Here is a 14,553-nt window from a genome sequence, read left to right on the forward strand (position 1 = left end):
ACTTTTTTTAAAAAAGTTTCTATACGAAAGTTGCTTACAAAATCAAATTAATCACGCGCTAATGGATTGCTCTGTTTTCCATGCAGAGAAGATGGGTTCTCAACCCCCATTAGCAAACACACCCTTCCTATGTATTCTTTAGGGTAAGATTGTAACTTCGTATATACATTCGGGGACTATATAAGCTGATCCTAATTTTGCAATGGCAAAATACCATATCACATATTGAACTTTACGTTTCGAGGTCATCCCATTCTCAGGATACGCACAAGAAATAATACCTTTTCGCCTATATTTGATATGTCCGTGGCTGAAGGTCTCGACAGTCAACAAATGAAGAAATCCTAATTTCTCAGTCCAATCACGAGGCGTTTCATCGGAGCTAGGCGACAGAGAGAGTACGTACACACTCGGTGGCGAAATTTCCTTACGACTATTATCCCCTGACGATTTCTGAAGCAAAGAAGACCTGAATGGCTGAATGTATACAGTAACAATGCGGTTGAGTACGCTCGCGATTGACATGATTCGGGAGATACACACTACCTTGGTTTTCCATATGTTTTTGCTCCATTCATACTAGAAACTTGGGCTGTCGTCGTTAGGACATCACCAATATATATGGTAAAAGTGGTCTATAGATAGGACCAACATAAATAAACTTTAACTATGGCAATCCTCACAATGTACTCCCTCCGTTTTTAATAGATGACGCTGTTGACTTTTTCTCACATGTTTGACCATTCGTCTTATTCAAAAAATTTACGTAATTATAATTTATTTTGTTATGAGTTGTTTTATTACTCATAGTACTTTAAGTGTGATTTATATCTTATACATTTGCATAAAATTTTTGAATAAGACGAATGGTCAAACATGTGAGAAAAAGTCAATGGCGTCATCTATTAAAAAACGGAGATAGTATATGGATACAAGGTAGTATTAGAAAAAGAGAGAAGTAGATATAGATAATATTATTTATTTCATATAGGTAGTCCATATGCATATAGGTATTTTAGTTATTTTTTTATATGGACTAGTTGTACAGTGTTACTAGGTGGTTGAATGGAATAGTTTATTTTCTATGGAACTTTTGTAATACACTGTGGATACATTGTGGATGCAACACAACTCATTCCTGCCACGTTGGTTGGTTTGCTTTTCAGTACACCTACCAGGTAGTACGTATCATTCACCCAACAAACCTGACGCCCGTATTCGGAGTCTCGTATTAACTCTCCGTGTTCTCTCTCGTGGCGCCGGTGGCACGTCAACGCATCCAACAACTAATAATAACCACCCCCCAAGTCGTACGTCGTACTCACCGGCCACCACAGGAGCACGCTGGTGCTACTACACACACTGCTTAGCTAGTCTGGTCCTCAGCTCGTCTGCGTGGAAATGCATACACACACTGACACACACAACACATATAAGTAGACTACTCCTACCCTTCATTCTCTTGTGCATGCGTGGTGATGCAGGATTGCAAGGTGCATCGAGCAACTTGCACGTTTGCACCCTGCCCAAGTCGACAGATTGTCCTTGCGAAATGCATCATGTTCCGGCATAGGTTAAGCCGGCACGGTTCCAAAGTCCCCACCCCACATGGGGGACTCAGCGTCCATGCATGCATGCGCGCTGGCTCTAGCAGTCTAGCTTTAGCCGGACGAGGAAGCGATATGTAGCGGGCAACCTGCCTAGCGGCATCAGCCGCATGCGGAGGCTGTTACACAAGACGACGATTCGTTGCCGGATTGCCGGCGGCAGTTCATCGAAGCGGGGCAGTGTGGTTCCTTCCGCTGTCTCGCGCAGCGGCTCTCACTCATGACAACGGCGGCAGGCAGGATGATGATCTTTTCCTCGTCACGGCGCAATTGAACGCGACCCATACCGCTTCTTCCCTTGCGTGTCATCAGTTCATCACTCGACCAAACCACAGGGACGCAGAGAGATTAGAGATATATACTCCACTTACATCGCTAGATTTTTCGTATCAGTGTTCAACCTTTTTTCGATTTTCATGCTAATCTTCTTCCCCTACTTTCACTTGCGAAAGGGAGTACTAGTATTTATGACGGCCCATACCGCGGGCTGTAACACGATCGTTGCCACTACACAGCTCAGGTCGCATGCCACCGCCACTCGCTAGTCGCTGTTTTGTCACGGCTCACGTCACGGATGGGTCCCTTCTCTAGCGCCGACGTGGCAGGATAGCATTGATCCCGGAAGACAGTAGACCAGGCGGCCCCATGCAACGAATTTTTCCCAGTGGATGGACTACTGGAATAGAGAAACACACTACAGTACTAGTACTACACATCCAATTACTATAGTTTACTATTTTCTCCACATACTAGTACTCCATATCAGTTCTAGCAGTAGTGCAGTACTTTAAAAGCGATCAAGAAATTACCTGACGTAGCAGGCTAATGACAGCTAAGGTAAACTGAGGTGGGTATGAACAGGTTCACTACTCCTTACCAAAGGAGAAAAACGCTAAAAATAGAAGCTTATCAATCGATTTGATCACGGCAATAATGCTGCATGCGGGCTCACCTTGTGGATTAACGCCAGGCGGATGCGACAGTGACGACGCGGCCCATCCACCCGACCCCGAGCCGGCCATTGTCGAGCTTCACGTCGAACGCCGGCAGCGCAGGGCCGAGCCGAGCCCTGACGCGGCCGCCGATGTCCTCCCCGATCGCCACGGCGCGGAACCCCGCCATGCCGAACCGTGCGCGCCACTTGCCGAACACCTCGCACCGCTCCACCCGGTCCGGGCCCTCCCGGCCCACCGCGTTGGCCACCTTGCTCGCCAGGGCCGCCTCGGCCCGGGTTCTGTCCGCGCTGTCCCGGCCCAGGGTCGCGTCCAGCGACTCCAGCACGGCGCCGTAGTGCGCGCTCGCGTCGGAGAAGCGCGCCGCCATCGGCGCCGTGTTCGTGTTCAGCTCCTGCTCCACCAGGGTCACGACCCGCGGGCCCAGCGCGCGCACGCGCCGGAGTAGCTCGTCGCGCGGGTTCGCCGGCGACACGCTCTCGTCGGGCACGCGCGACAGCGTGAAGGCGAGGTTCACGGCCAGCGCCTCTCCCGGCTCGCACCCTAGCTTGGATGCCTCGATCTCCGGTGCTCGGCAGCTGACTGCCCTGAAGCGGAAGTCTATCCCGGCTTGCTGCGCGAGCTTCTTGAGCCGCTCGCATGTGGCCGCGAGCGATTGTGTCATCGCCGGGGTGAATGGCGAGGTGGGATCCGCCACGACGGTGACCTTGAGGGAAGTGGCGGGCACGCGCCGGTCGGCGAGGGCTTTGATGAGGGCGACGTGCTGCGCGGCGCTGACGTCGAAGTCGACGAGGTGGATGGCACGGTGGCCCGCCACGGCGTCGAGGATGGCGAGGTTGGCTCCGTGGAGTGCGAGGCCGAAGCATGGCGAGACGTCTTGGAGGAGTTGGCACGCCGCGCGGTGCTCACCGCTGTAGAGGTCCGCGAGATGTTGAGACGGGCCTGTGCCAACGCGGGAGGATAGGGCGGCCACCATCATCGCCACCAGCCTCTGCTCCGCGTCGCCGCGCGGGTTAGCCGACAGCTTCAGGGCAGACAGGAGAGAGGCCGCCGCTGTGTGGTTGCCATCGGCGACGGCAGCGGCTGCCTCGGAAAGAAGCTGCCGCGACGAGGCCGCGGAGATCGGCGGCGAGCTGGACGCTGACGACGAAGCCGTGGACGAAGAGGAGTTCGTCGGGGACCGCGCCAATAGCGCGGTGCTGTTCACGGAGGTCGGCAGGGGAAGCGACGGCGACGACGCGGCGGTGACGGAGTTAAGCCTCTGGATCGTGTCGCCCCAATCGGAGCTTGTGATACCAGAGCCGCAACCGCTCCCTGCCGCGTCCGCCTCCTCGTCGTCGCCCAGCAGCTGCTTCTCCAGCTCTTGCAACAAGACCAGTTCGGTCGCCGTTGCCGGCCTAGCAGCGGGCGCCCTCGCCACCGCTTGATTCTGCGCGGTCGGAACGGCCATCATCCGCCGCTGCTGCTGCATCCCTGGCATCACCGTGCGCGACGCGGTGGTCAACGACGACATCGTCGACGACGGCTGCTGCTGCGAGATACCGCCAAAACCAGACGACAAGCCGGAAATGCCATAGGCCGGCGAGGAGGCGGCCCCACCGAGCACAGCGCCGATATCCATGCGCTGCCTCACCGAGCGCAGGTACATGGCCTGCTGCGCCGCCACCTGCCGCTGCTGCTGCCACCTCTCCATCTCCCCCAGGCTCCTCTTGAGCACGCCTCCGGTGACGCCCGCGCCTCCCGCACCATCAGATCGCGGCTGCTGCGATTGTTGCCGCGCCGCCGCCTGCAACGCCACCGATCCAACACCGTAGCCGCCGTACCCTCGGCGAGGGTCGCACCACGGCGCACCCGCCGGGTCCATGGCGAGAGGAAGGCCAAGACCAAAAACACCACGAGACACGAGAGACGCGAGAGCAAAGGCTCAATGGAAACGAGCGAGACACAGAGAAAGGAGAAAAAAAAAAAGGCCTTTGGATGGAACGAACCTTACCGTGGAGGAATCCTACCTACAGCGGCTATAAACCGCTTGCGCCATTCAATGGCTTCCCCCTAATAAAACGCCTACCTTTTTACGGCCCACCCTGACGTTAATATACTCCCCGAATAATAAAAAAGAAAGGACTGACTCGTGGATCCACACCCATACGGCAGCAGTGACTCTGACAGTTTGGCCCCACGTCCGGTGAATCGGTGCGTGGGACCTGAGCCTTCGCTGCCGTGGATATGGGGCCCACTCCTCCGCTCCGGTAGTGCGCAAATAGTAAATGAGAGGAGAGCCGGGAGGGCGATCGTGTACTCCATGGCGAAAGACAGGGTTTGGATGCGTGTGCAAGTGTAAAATCCGTAATGACGAGGTGAGAACTTGCGTGGTGGTGTGATTGTTGTGTGAAGGGATGGGAAAAAACGGGAGAGGCAGGGCGCGCCAACGCGGTGCGTTTCCAAGCGAAGCGACGACCACACGATCGCGTGCGGCGCCGCCGGCTGCGCACGATCGGGACGAAACAGCCGGCCTAGCGTGTTTAGCTGGGTGTTTTTGTGGAAACAGCTCCTGATTCCATGGCATGGTTGAATCCCTGATTTTTCTGACGAGTCATGTGGAGTCTGAATCCGTTGGTGCGGGGACTCGCGGTTGAAGAGAGAGAAACTTCTCTACAACTGTACTTCACCTGCCGCCACAGATTCGTACATGCTTACGTTTTTTGATACCGGGGTATCTTGCGGAGATAACCAAGCAACCACCACAACTTTTTATTAGCGGTAAACACATCGCTAGGGTGTTTACTCCAGTTCAGAACCGCCTTGAGGGTCTTTTCATGTGTTCTCAGTTCGCAGGGACAACTTTACTTTAGGAATCTGTCCACGTTGCTTTGCTCCGCATGATTACATAGCTTAAAAAAACCTTTGCAATTTGGCATATTTCAGGGTGCCAAGGCGATTGTTGGTTGCCTTCTTGATCATATTAAATGCTACTCCCACTTTCATAGTTGGGGATACTACAACTACTTGCTCGGGCGGCCACGATCCATTCCTCGGGCCACACGAGAAATCCATGTGACATCCACGACAGCGATGGCCCTCGTATACTAGATGACGAGCAGGTAGTACGTGATAGAGGACGACTATACTAAAAGGTCATTGCATTGAGTCAGTGCACAGCAGCATTCTTTCGTTTAAAATTTGTTCTTTTATCTAAGAAGGCAGTGTTTATGAAGGTTGTTTTTATGTGAAGATATTTGGAGTTAGCTAAGAAACTGGTGGGTAAAGCCGGTTCACCCAACTACTAGAACGTTATCGGCTCTCTGCTTACGCACCTTTTCCATATCCTAACACATATTTTATCGAGATCTCACCTTTTTTATATCCTAACCCATATTTTATGGCCTTGTTTAGTTCCAATTTTTTCCTTCAAACTTTCAACTTTTCCATCACATCAAAAGTTTCATACACATATAAACTTCCAACTTTTCCGTCACATCATTTCAATTTCAATCAAACTTCCAATTTTAGCGTGAACTAAACACACAAAAAGTGCCTATGAAGGTTGTTTTGGCAGTGTTTTATGAAGGTTGTTTTTATAATAGAACCAATATATACTACCAAAAAGTGCCTCACAAAAATATAATACGGGTAATATCCGTATAATTATCCGGGTAATACCCGGATTATTTACCGAATAATCCGTATCCGTCGGATACTACGTTCCCGAACCTGATCTCGTATCCGCCAAAAAAGACTCGTATTTGGACCCGATATCCATGAAAAGTCCTAGGTACCCGAATTTTCGATCGGAATTTGTTCCGAAATAATGTGGTCGGGCGGGCGGGCGGGAAATACCCACCCCATTTTCACTCCTACACCTGCATAACCACGACCGACTATTTCTTCTGCGCGAGTGCACATTTTAAGGATATGTCCACTCTAAGGTCCTATTTGAAATGAATTAAGGATTACCATATGAATTTTAGAGGATTTAATTTCCTAGGAAAATTTCCTAAAAACCTTTGATCATAGGGAAGAATAAGAATAATTTTCATAGTATTACGTTCTTATGGTTTAATTTTATAGATAAAATAAGCAAAGAGATCTAATCTCTTGATAATTTTCCTTTATTTTGTCTGTTTGATAAAAGTTTCGACTTCGTTCTTTTCTGTGCTTAACATTTCTATATAATTAGACAAACATGGCATTTGGATTTCTATCTTTTTTATATCTTACATTTCAAAATATGGCAGGACATAAACGACAGGCAAACGACAATGAATAAGTCGGGTTGACTATTGACCAGAAATTAGTAAATTTTATATAACTACATATACTTGGATTAAATTAGCACAAAACTACATATGTAAGATAGGTTATCATAAAAATAAAATTAGATGAAAAATTTATCACGAACCTACATGTTTAGTGCCAATTAAATCACAAAACTATAATGTTCTTAGGTCCAACATAATGGTAGTGCTAGGGATTTAAATTTTAGAATAAGTAGTTTTGTGATAACTTTAATATTAAATCTGTAGTTTAGTGCTATTAAGCCTTAATCTATAGTTTTGTCATAAATTTACCATTGATCTATAGTTTTATGAAATAATACTTTAAATCTATAGTTTTATGAAACAATACCTTAAATCTATAGTTTTACAATTGTTTAGTTAAAATGCCTCTAATTTAGTGAAATGTGCTCGTAAGAAAATGGTCGTATGCCACTACTAAAAGTTTGGTTAGTCCATATTTAATTGTTAGGGGACCCATAACTCATATATAAATTACACATGCAAGGACAACTATTGGAGGCACAATTTTTATGCTGCTATATAGAAAATTCAGAGGAACATTAGTAAGTAGTTAGTTGCTTGGAATATAGAAAATTGGGGTTTCACGATTTCTAACTTCTAGTTTTTTTAAAAAATTCTATTGCTATAAATTTTTAGAATTTGGATGAGAATCCGGATTGTCTGAGGGGAGCTGCAGGCACTATAATCTCCTCAAACAAGAGCCTAATCCCCTACCTTAAGAGACACAGAAAGAGGTTAAGAGAGATCCATCTATTCAATAGGTGACAGATGTTTCTTATCCACTACTACCTCTGTTCTATAATAATTGACGTTTTAGACAAGGTTGATGTCAAACTTTTATAACTTTGACTATCAATAACTTTAAAAATATTTAGTTTAAAGAAACTAGAACAACATGTATAGATTTGTCTTTCAAAGCACTATAATAAAAGTAAACATGTCCAAAATGTCAATAAAAATGAAACCGGAGGGAGTAATCACTTTTTAACCACTAAACCAACAATAATTAGAAGTTCATTATGTAAGGAGTAAATTTCAGAAAACTGTAACTTGAGTGACAGAACTATCAGTTTACTGCAACATTAGCGACATGTTTCAGTTTGCTGCAACAATAGCGTAAGAAATTATCACAAAACCGCAACTTTAACACTATATGCTGCTACAGTTGTCACCTGTATGTACTGTAGCAGTATATAACGTAAAAGTTGTAGTTTTGTGATAATTTCCCACACTATTATTGCAGCAAACTGAAACATGTCGCTAATGTTGTAGCATACTGATAGTTTTATCACTAAAGTTGTAGTTTTTCTAAAATTTACTCTTATGTAAGCATAAATAAATAGTTTTCAAAAATAAATTCTAGAGTATCATAGTTTAGCCTGAGCACGTATGCATGGGAAGCTACCCTGTTCGTTTCATATTATAAATTTTTTTATAACTTTTTTAAGCTTGACAATATTTATAGAAAAATGTACCTATGCCTTGAATACCAAATTAGTTTCGTTAAATCCAGTCTTGAACATTTTTTATTGTGTATTTGTTTTGTGTTAAAAAGTCTCTAGGATTTCATGCGAGTGTAGTGTGGCTCTGCCCCCTTCCTGCTGATCGGAGTTGCATTTAGCCGTCGTAGTAAAATTTTCTCCTTTTCCTTGCTGCAACTTTTGTTTTGTTTTTTCTCCCTTCCTTGGCATAAACCGGTCTTGCTTATTGCGTTGTGTAACAAAAATTCTTTTTCTTCTAATATATTGACATGTAATGTTTTTGCGTTCGCGAAAAATGTGTTAAACAGTCCTTTTATAAACTTAATTGAAGTTAAAAGAAGTTTAATTAAAAAGAGTTAGTCGAAGTTTATTTTAGAGGACTGTCAAACCAATCAAGTCCTATAATTAAAACGTGCTCTCTGGTTAAGTGGTCCCAGTATTTCTCATACAATGATTTTCGTAGCATTAAATAATATATCACATAGATTAAAACTTGATATGTCAACCTATTAGATGAGAAAAGAGAATAAAGCAAGGTAGCAAGATACTACTACTAAACATGAGTTAAATAGTACTATCTCAGGCACATAATAATTGTATTTTTTATTCAATTTTGTCTCAAAATAATTATCACAATAGTGTACTAATTATCTCATCAATCACTTATCATTCTAATTTCTTTCTCTCACTCAGCAACTCTTATCTATACACCATTTGGTCTTTCTTCTAAAATCTTAATATATGCTAAATAATTACTCTCTCACTTTTATCTATACACAATTTAATGAGGGACATCATATTTTTTTCTTTTAAAATCTTATTATATAGTAAATAATTTAGAATTACAACTATTTTGGGACAAATGTAGTAATCCACAGTATGGGATAAGTAGTGGTCCTAATTAGCTTGGGAAAGAATAGTTGCAGAAAATCCAACAGACAAACATCCGAACAAATCCGAATGTTTCGAACGAAATTGCTTCCCCAAGGCAACCAGCAAGGCCTCAGCCAACTGCCAACAAGTTCATTGTAGCCAAAACAACATCCGTGGGCCCATACTTCTCTCCTGGGAACCCACACTCCCGAAAGCTTTGCCGAGTACTCTCTCCGGCCAAGAAAAAAAAAAGACAATTTCTAAGGATAAATTTGGACAAACATTTTATATATTTTATATAGATTCATTCTTAGAAGTTAGTTTTTTATGGAACGGTGTAGAGCGGTCAAAACTACCCCACCGTGCCACCGGCCTGGTCGGTCCCACCTAGTATTAGTTTACATTCTCCCTGGGACCCACCCGGTGACAGGCCGGCTGCCTGGTCAGGGTTGTTATCCGTTGGCCTATTATTAATATGTACTCCATCTATTTTATTTTTAAATCATTTGATTTTCTTTATAATCAATAAATTTAAGTTTAACTATATTTATAAAAATATAGTAATATTTTTAATAGAAAATAAACATATTATTTATTTAAGGATATATTTAATAAAACTAATTTGAGGTCGAAGATGTTATTAAATCTTTGTATAAACTTGGTCAAATCTAAATAAGTTTGACTGAAAAAAATTCAAAACAACTTCTAATATTATAATATGGTGGGAGTATATGTGTATTTAGATATTAAAAAATTAATGCGAGATGTAAATTACGACGGGAGAAGTTATAATCAACTTTAAATTTAAAAATATTTAATTTTTAAATTCTATCAGTGGATTGTAAATTATAAGACAAATGGTGGGAGTATTTACTCTAGTTGCACCCGGGTGTTAGGACTATTTTGGTTTGGTGTCAAATCTTATCCTACACGAAATACTTGTTTGATTGGGTTGATTTTAAAACTTGCCAAACAATAGAAATCTCCACCAATACATTGGTAGCATCAAAACTTGTTTAGCTATCGGAAGAACTACATATTTAAGATGTTTTTATCACAAAACTATATAGTTAGCGACTAATTTATCAAATGAAGTATTGAGGCAAAGTATCGTAAAATTACACATTTTATAAAGAAGTAGAAGTTATCACAAAATCGAGGAACTTGCCCCATCCATGTTCAGTCCTAATGACTTCATCGTTCTCCTATAGGCGCTTACCCGGTGTTTTTAACGATTTCTTGCTTTAAAAAGGGACCGTCCACGGGTTACTAAAATGCTACATTTCTTCCATGTGTATCATCGTTCAAAATTTCTCATGTTTATTACAAAATTTATTTATACCTTTATTATTTTTGAACTCGAGTGGAGCTCTCACGCTAATTAGAAAAATCTAGTTGTTGATTAGATAGTTCGTATTATCGTAATTGTAGATCATATTGATAACTCACGTTAGATACAATATGCAATTGTAAATATTATGAACTCTTCAGTTTTCCTATATTTAATAATTGTAAAGTATAATAAATATTAATCCATATCACTCTAGATTTAGTGTTTTATTAATTTATTTCTGAAAGGAAAAAGTAAGAATTACCTCCACGAACTATCGCGGTCGTCCGAATTACCCCCCTGAACAACAAAACCGAACATTATTTACCCTCAACTATGCAAACCGGACGAATTACCCTCCTCGACCCAATCCACGGTGGTTTTGGTCTACGTGGCGTACGCGTGGCAGTCCAGTCAGCATTTTATTTAATAAAAAACGTGGGACCCACCTGTCATACTTTCTTCCCCTCTCTCTATTCTCTCTTTCACACAGCGCGCACGGCGAGGACGGGGCCACGGGCGGTGGGCGCGGGCGGTCGGCGAGGACGGCGCGGACAGCGTGGACGTTGGCGCGGAGACGGAGGCGGAGGTGGCGGAGGAGCGTGGCGGCGGTGAGGTGAGGACGACAGCGGCCGGCGACGGAGGTGGAGGCCGACCGGGCGAGCGGGCAAGCGCTGTGGGCGGTGGGCTCCTCCTTCTTGTCGTAGGCGCGCGGGGGCCGCGGCTCCTCCTCCGAGCCTGTTGATGTGAAAACACAAGGCCTGGGAGATCTGCTTAACTCCAGTGCAGGTCCAAAAGCTTGCCTTTAAGTGTGTGAGCATGCCATTGATTTGATCCTGCAATCAACAAGAAATAAAAACAAAGAGAACGCGGTTAAATCCATAAACGATAGCTGATCGGCTAGTTGCCGATGACGTATCATTTATCTCTGAGCCGATGTCATATGTGAATCGATCGGCAATCATGAATGAACAAGAAAGAACTAAATCTACCCGATCAGCTGTAGATATTAACGATATATAATCTTTATGTCGATATATACTTGAATTAAGTGATTGGGATAGATCGGTCGCCATGTTGAGACAGTATAAATCACTTAGATTGAAATATATATTAACAACAAGACTATATATGTTCATAGCATAGCCGATCAGATAGATCTAGCATGTACCGGCTAATACTCCGATATTACTCTATATTAAGATATTAAAGCAAGTAGAATATACTAAACAAAAGCCTACTATACTTGAATGCAACAAGATCTTAATATAAAAGGCATACTTAACATGTCAATCAAGCATATAAAATAAAAGTAGTTAAATCAGAAAAGATCGGCTGAAACCCCGATGTTACCCTAATCGGCAACCAAAAGCAGGCTAGATATTGAGATTCTAATCACGACTTATAACGTCAAACTCAACTGATGCAGCTATAAATATGAAAAGAAGGACAATATCTATACAATCAAGCCGTTGGATGTTTCATAGAGTGGTGGATATTCTATATAATTTAAGTCAACATTGGTATTTAACCTAATCGGCTGCCTTATAGCGACAGATGTTAACCGACTGGAGGTTAGATAACAATATTACCAGATTATATAGAATATATGATAACTCGACGAATTACATAAGCAAGATTAGAGTATCATAAAGATGGAAGCACTAATCCCGAGAACGCAAGCCGCCATAACAAGTTTTACCTCTAGTTGAAGATCGAAACCAATGCAGCTCAACCCGAAAGCAAGAACTCGTCAAAACAAAACGAAAGTAAAAGGATAGTGATGCACCGAGATTGTATTGAACGTGTGTTGTTGTATTACATGGGGTTCGGGGTCTATTTATAACCGAGATTACAAAATATGTCCGTATCGGACACGACTCTTATCTCTAACAAACTCTAAGATACCATAAGTCTTTGCGGCAGACTTTTGCCCAAATATATCTCTAAGGAAATTACATAAAATATCCTAATTAATAGATACAATTGCCTTCTCAGGACTCTATCCATGCATGGCAATCCTCATGAAGCACATTAACTCAACCTGACAACGCGTACCACGTCATATTGTCGGTATCGGCTTGATCGGCTAACCTTGTCCAACTCGGACTCTGCCGATCCTGGTCTCAGCCGATTCGGACTTTAGCCGATCCTTGCTATATTTCCGGAACGATTTCCATCTTGAATTCCGCTTCGATCTTATCTTCATCTCCGATACTCAGATTACCAAATTTGGTTGTTAACAGAGCCGTCGCGCCGCGCCTCGTTCCCCGTCTGTCGCACGCTATCCTCGTCTGCCGGCGAAGCGCCGCCGCCAACACAGCGAACCGGGCCCAAGGGCGGGAGGAAGAGCGCGACAAATGTGGACCTCGTTCGTGCAGGCGGCAAGGCGGAGCAGCCTCCCCGGCATCAACGTCAAGCCTTGCTTCCGCCGTATGCCGCCACCTCCGGCCTTGGCTCCTCGCCACGCTTGCCCGCCGCTCACTGCCACCTCCACCCCGCTGCCTGTCGCCAGCCTCGCGCCCACCCACCACCCGCTGCCTTCTCCACCCCCGCTTGTCGCCAGCCTCGCGCCCACCCACCACCCGCTGCCTTCTCCACCCCCGCTTGTCGCCGGCCTCGACTCCTCGACCGCCGCCCGCCCGTGGTCGCCTCCGCACCCACCAGCTGCCTCATGTGTGGCTGTGTCCAGAGAGAGGGGGGGTAAAGGAAGAGAGAGAGGAAGAGTATGACATGTGGGTCCCCCGCTGCTCCGTGTCCCCCGCCGCCGCCGACCCACCTGTGAGAGAGAGATATATAAAGGAAGAGTGAGACAGATTGAGAGAGAGAAGAGAGAGAGGAAGAGTACGACATGTGGGTCCCACTTTTTTTTTATAAATAGAATGCTGACTGGACTGCCACGCGTACACACGTAGATAAAAACCACCGTGGATTGAGCCGAGGAGGGTAATTCGTCTGGTTTGCATAGTTGGGGTGAAGAATGTCCGGTCTTGTGGTTCAGGGGGTAATTCGAACGACCGCGCTAGTTCGGAGGTAGTTCGTACTTTTTCTGAAATAGTAATTAGCAAGTTGTACTAGATGTTTTTATAATTTAACTGAGTGTTATAAAAAAACACCTAACATATTTACGGCATGATTAAACCTTTTAAAGTACAAATATATAAGCCTGTGCAGCACATGGGTGGGCGACCGATGACATCCTAATTCTCGTGATTTTCTAATTTTCTTGTCCCGCTCTTAATTTCAACTCTGGTATACTCAATTTAACTTGTTCCCCTCAAGTTATTTATTTCGTGAAAAAAATACGACGGATTTTTTTTTCTCTCGCTGTACTGCCCCGGTGCCCGACGGCGGCTGTATGTGGAAAATGTCGCTTTGATCTTGTGATCGGTGAGTTCCATTAGGCCTTCTAATTTTTTTTTCAAAACATCACACCAATCTTTGACATATGCATAGAGCATTAAATATAGATAAAATAAAAAACTAATTGCACAATTTGAATGAAAATCACGAGACGAATCTTTTGAGACCAATTAGTTCATGATTAGTCATAAGTGCTGCAGTAAACCATATGTGCTAATGATGGATTAATTATACTTAATAAATTCGTCTCATGATTTTCAGGCGAGCTATTAAATTAGTTTTTTCATTCGTGTCCGAAAATTTCTTCGGACATCCAATCAAATGTCTGATGTGACACCTAAAGATTTTCTTTTCGCGAACTAAACAAGGCCTTAGCATATTTCCACTGTTCATCTATTGTTGATACTTTTGTTTCGTTTCGGTGTTCCTCTTTTTGGTTCTGAGAACAACGTCCGCAGCATCACACGTCCACCTGTGACCTGTCCACGGGTTGACGAAACAGAGCAAAGAATCTCTCGCTTCGCTGGCATGCAAGTATGCGACCTGTGGCCCGCGCGCGCGTGGTACAAGACCCTCCCAGGTGTGCGATATCACGTGGACAAGTGCTCGCTTAGACGCTGACCCCAACAGCTGAAGAAGTCAGAAGCA

The 14,553-nt window shown here is 44.4% G+C and overlaps 1 protein-coding gene across 1 annotated transcript; it reads right to left on the reverse strand.

The window, feature by feature from the left end:
- Positions 1 to 917: 917 nt before the first annotated feature.
- On the reverse strand, positions 918 to 4,628 carry LOC127761007 (scarecrow-like protein 8). Its single transcript, XM_052285211.1, has one exon. It carries the CDS (start codon positions 4,422 to 4,424, stop codon positions 2,568 to 2,570), a length of 1,857 nt encoding a protein of 618 aa, XP_052141171.1. The 5' UTR covers positions 4,425 to 4,628; the 3' UTR covers positions 918 to 2,567.
- Positions 4,629 to 14,553: the final 9,925 nt, after the last annotated feature.

This window comes from Oryza glaberrima, chromosome 2 (genome assembly GCF_000147395.1).
Source record: "Oryza glaberrima chromosome 2, OglaRS2, whole genome shotgun sequence".
In the NCBI taxonomy this organism is placed as follows: domain Eukaryota; kingdom Viridiplantae; phylum Streptophyta; class Magnoliopsida; order Poales; family Poaceae; genus Oryza; species Oryza glaberrima.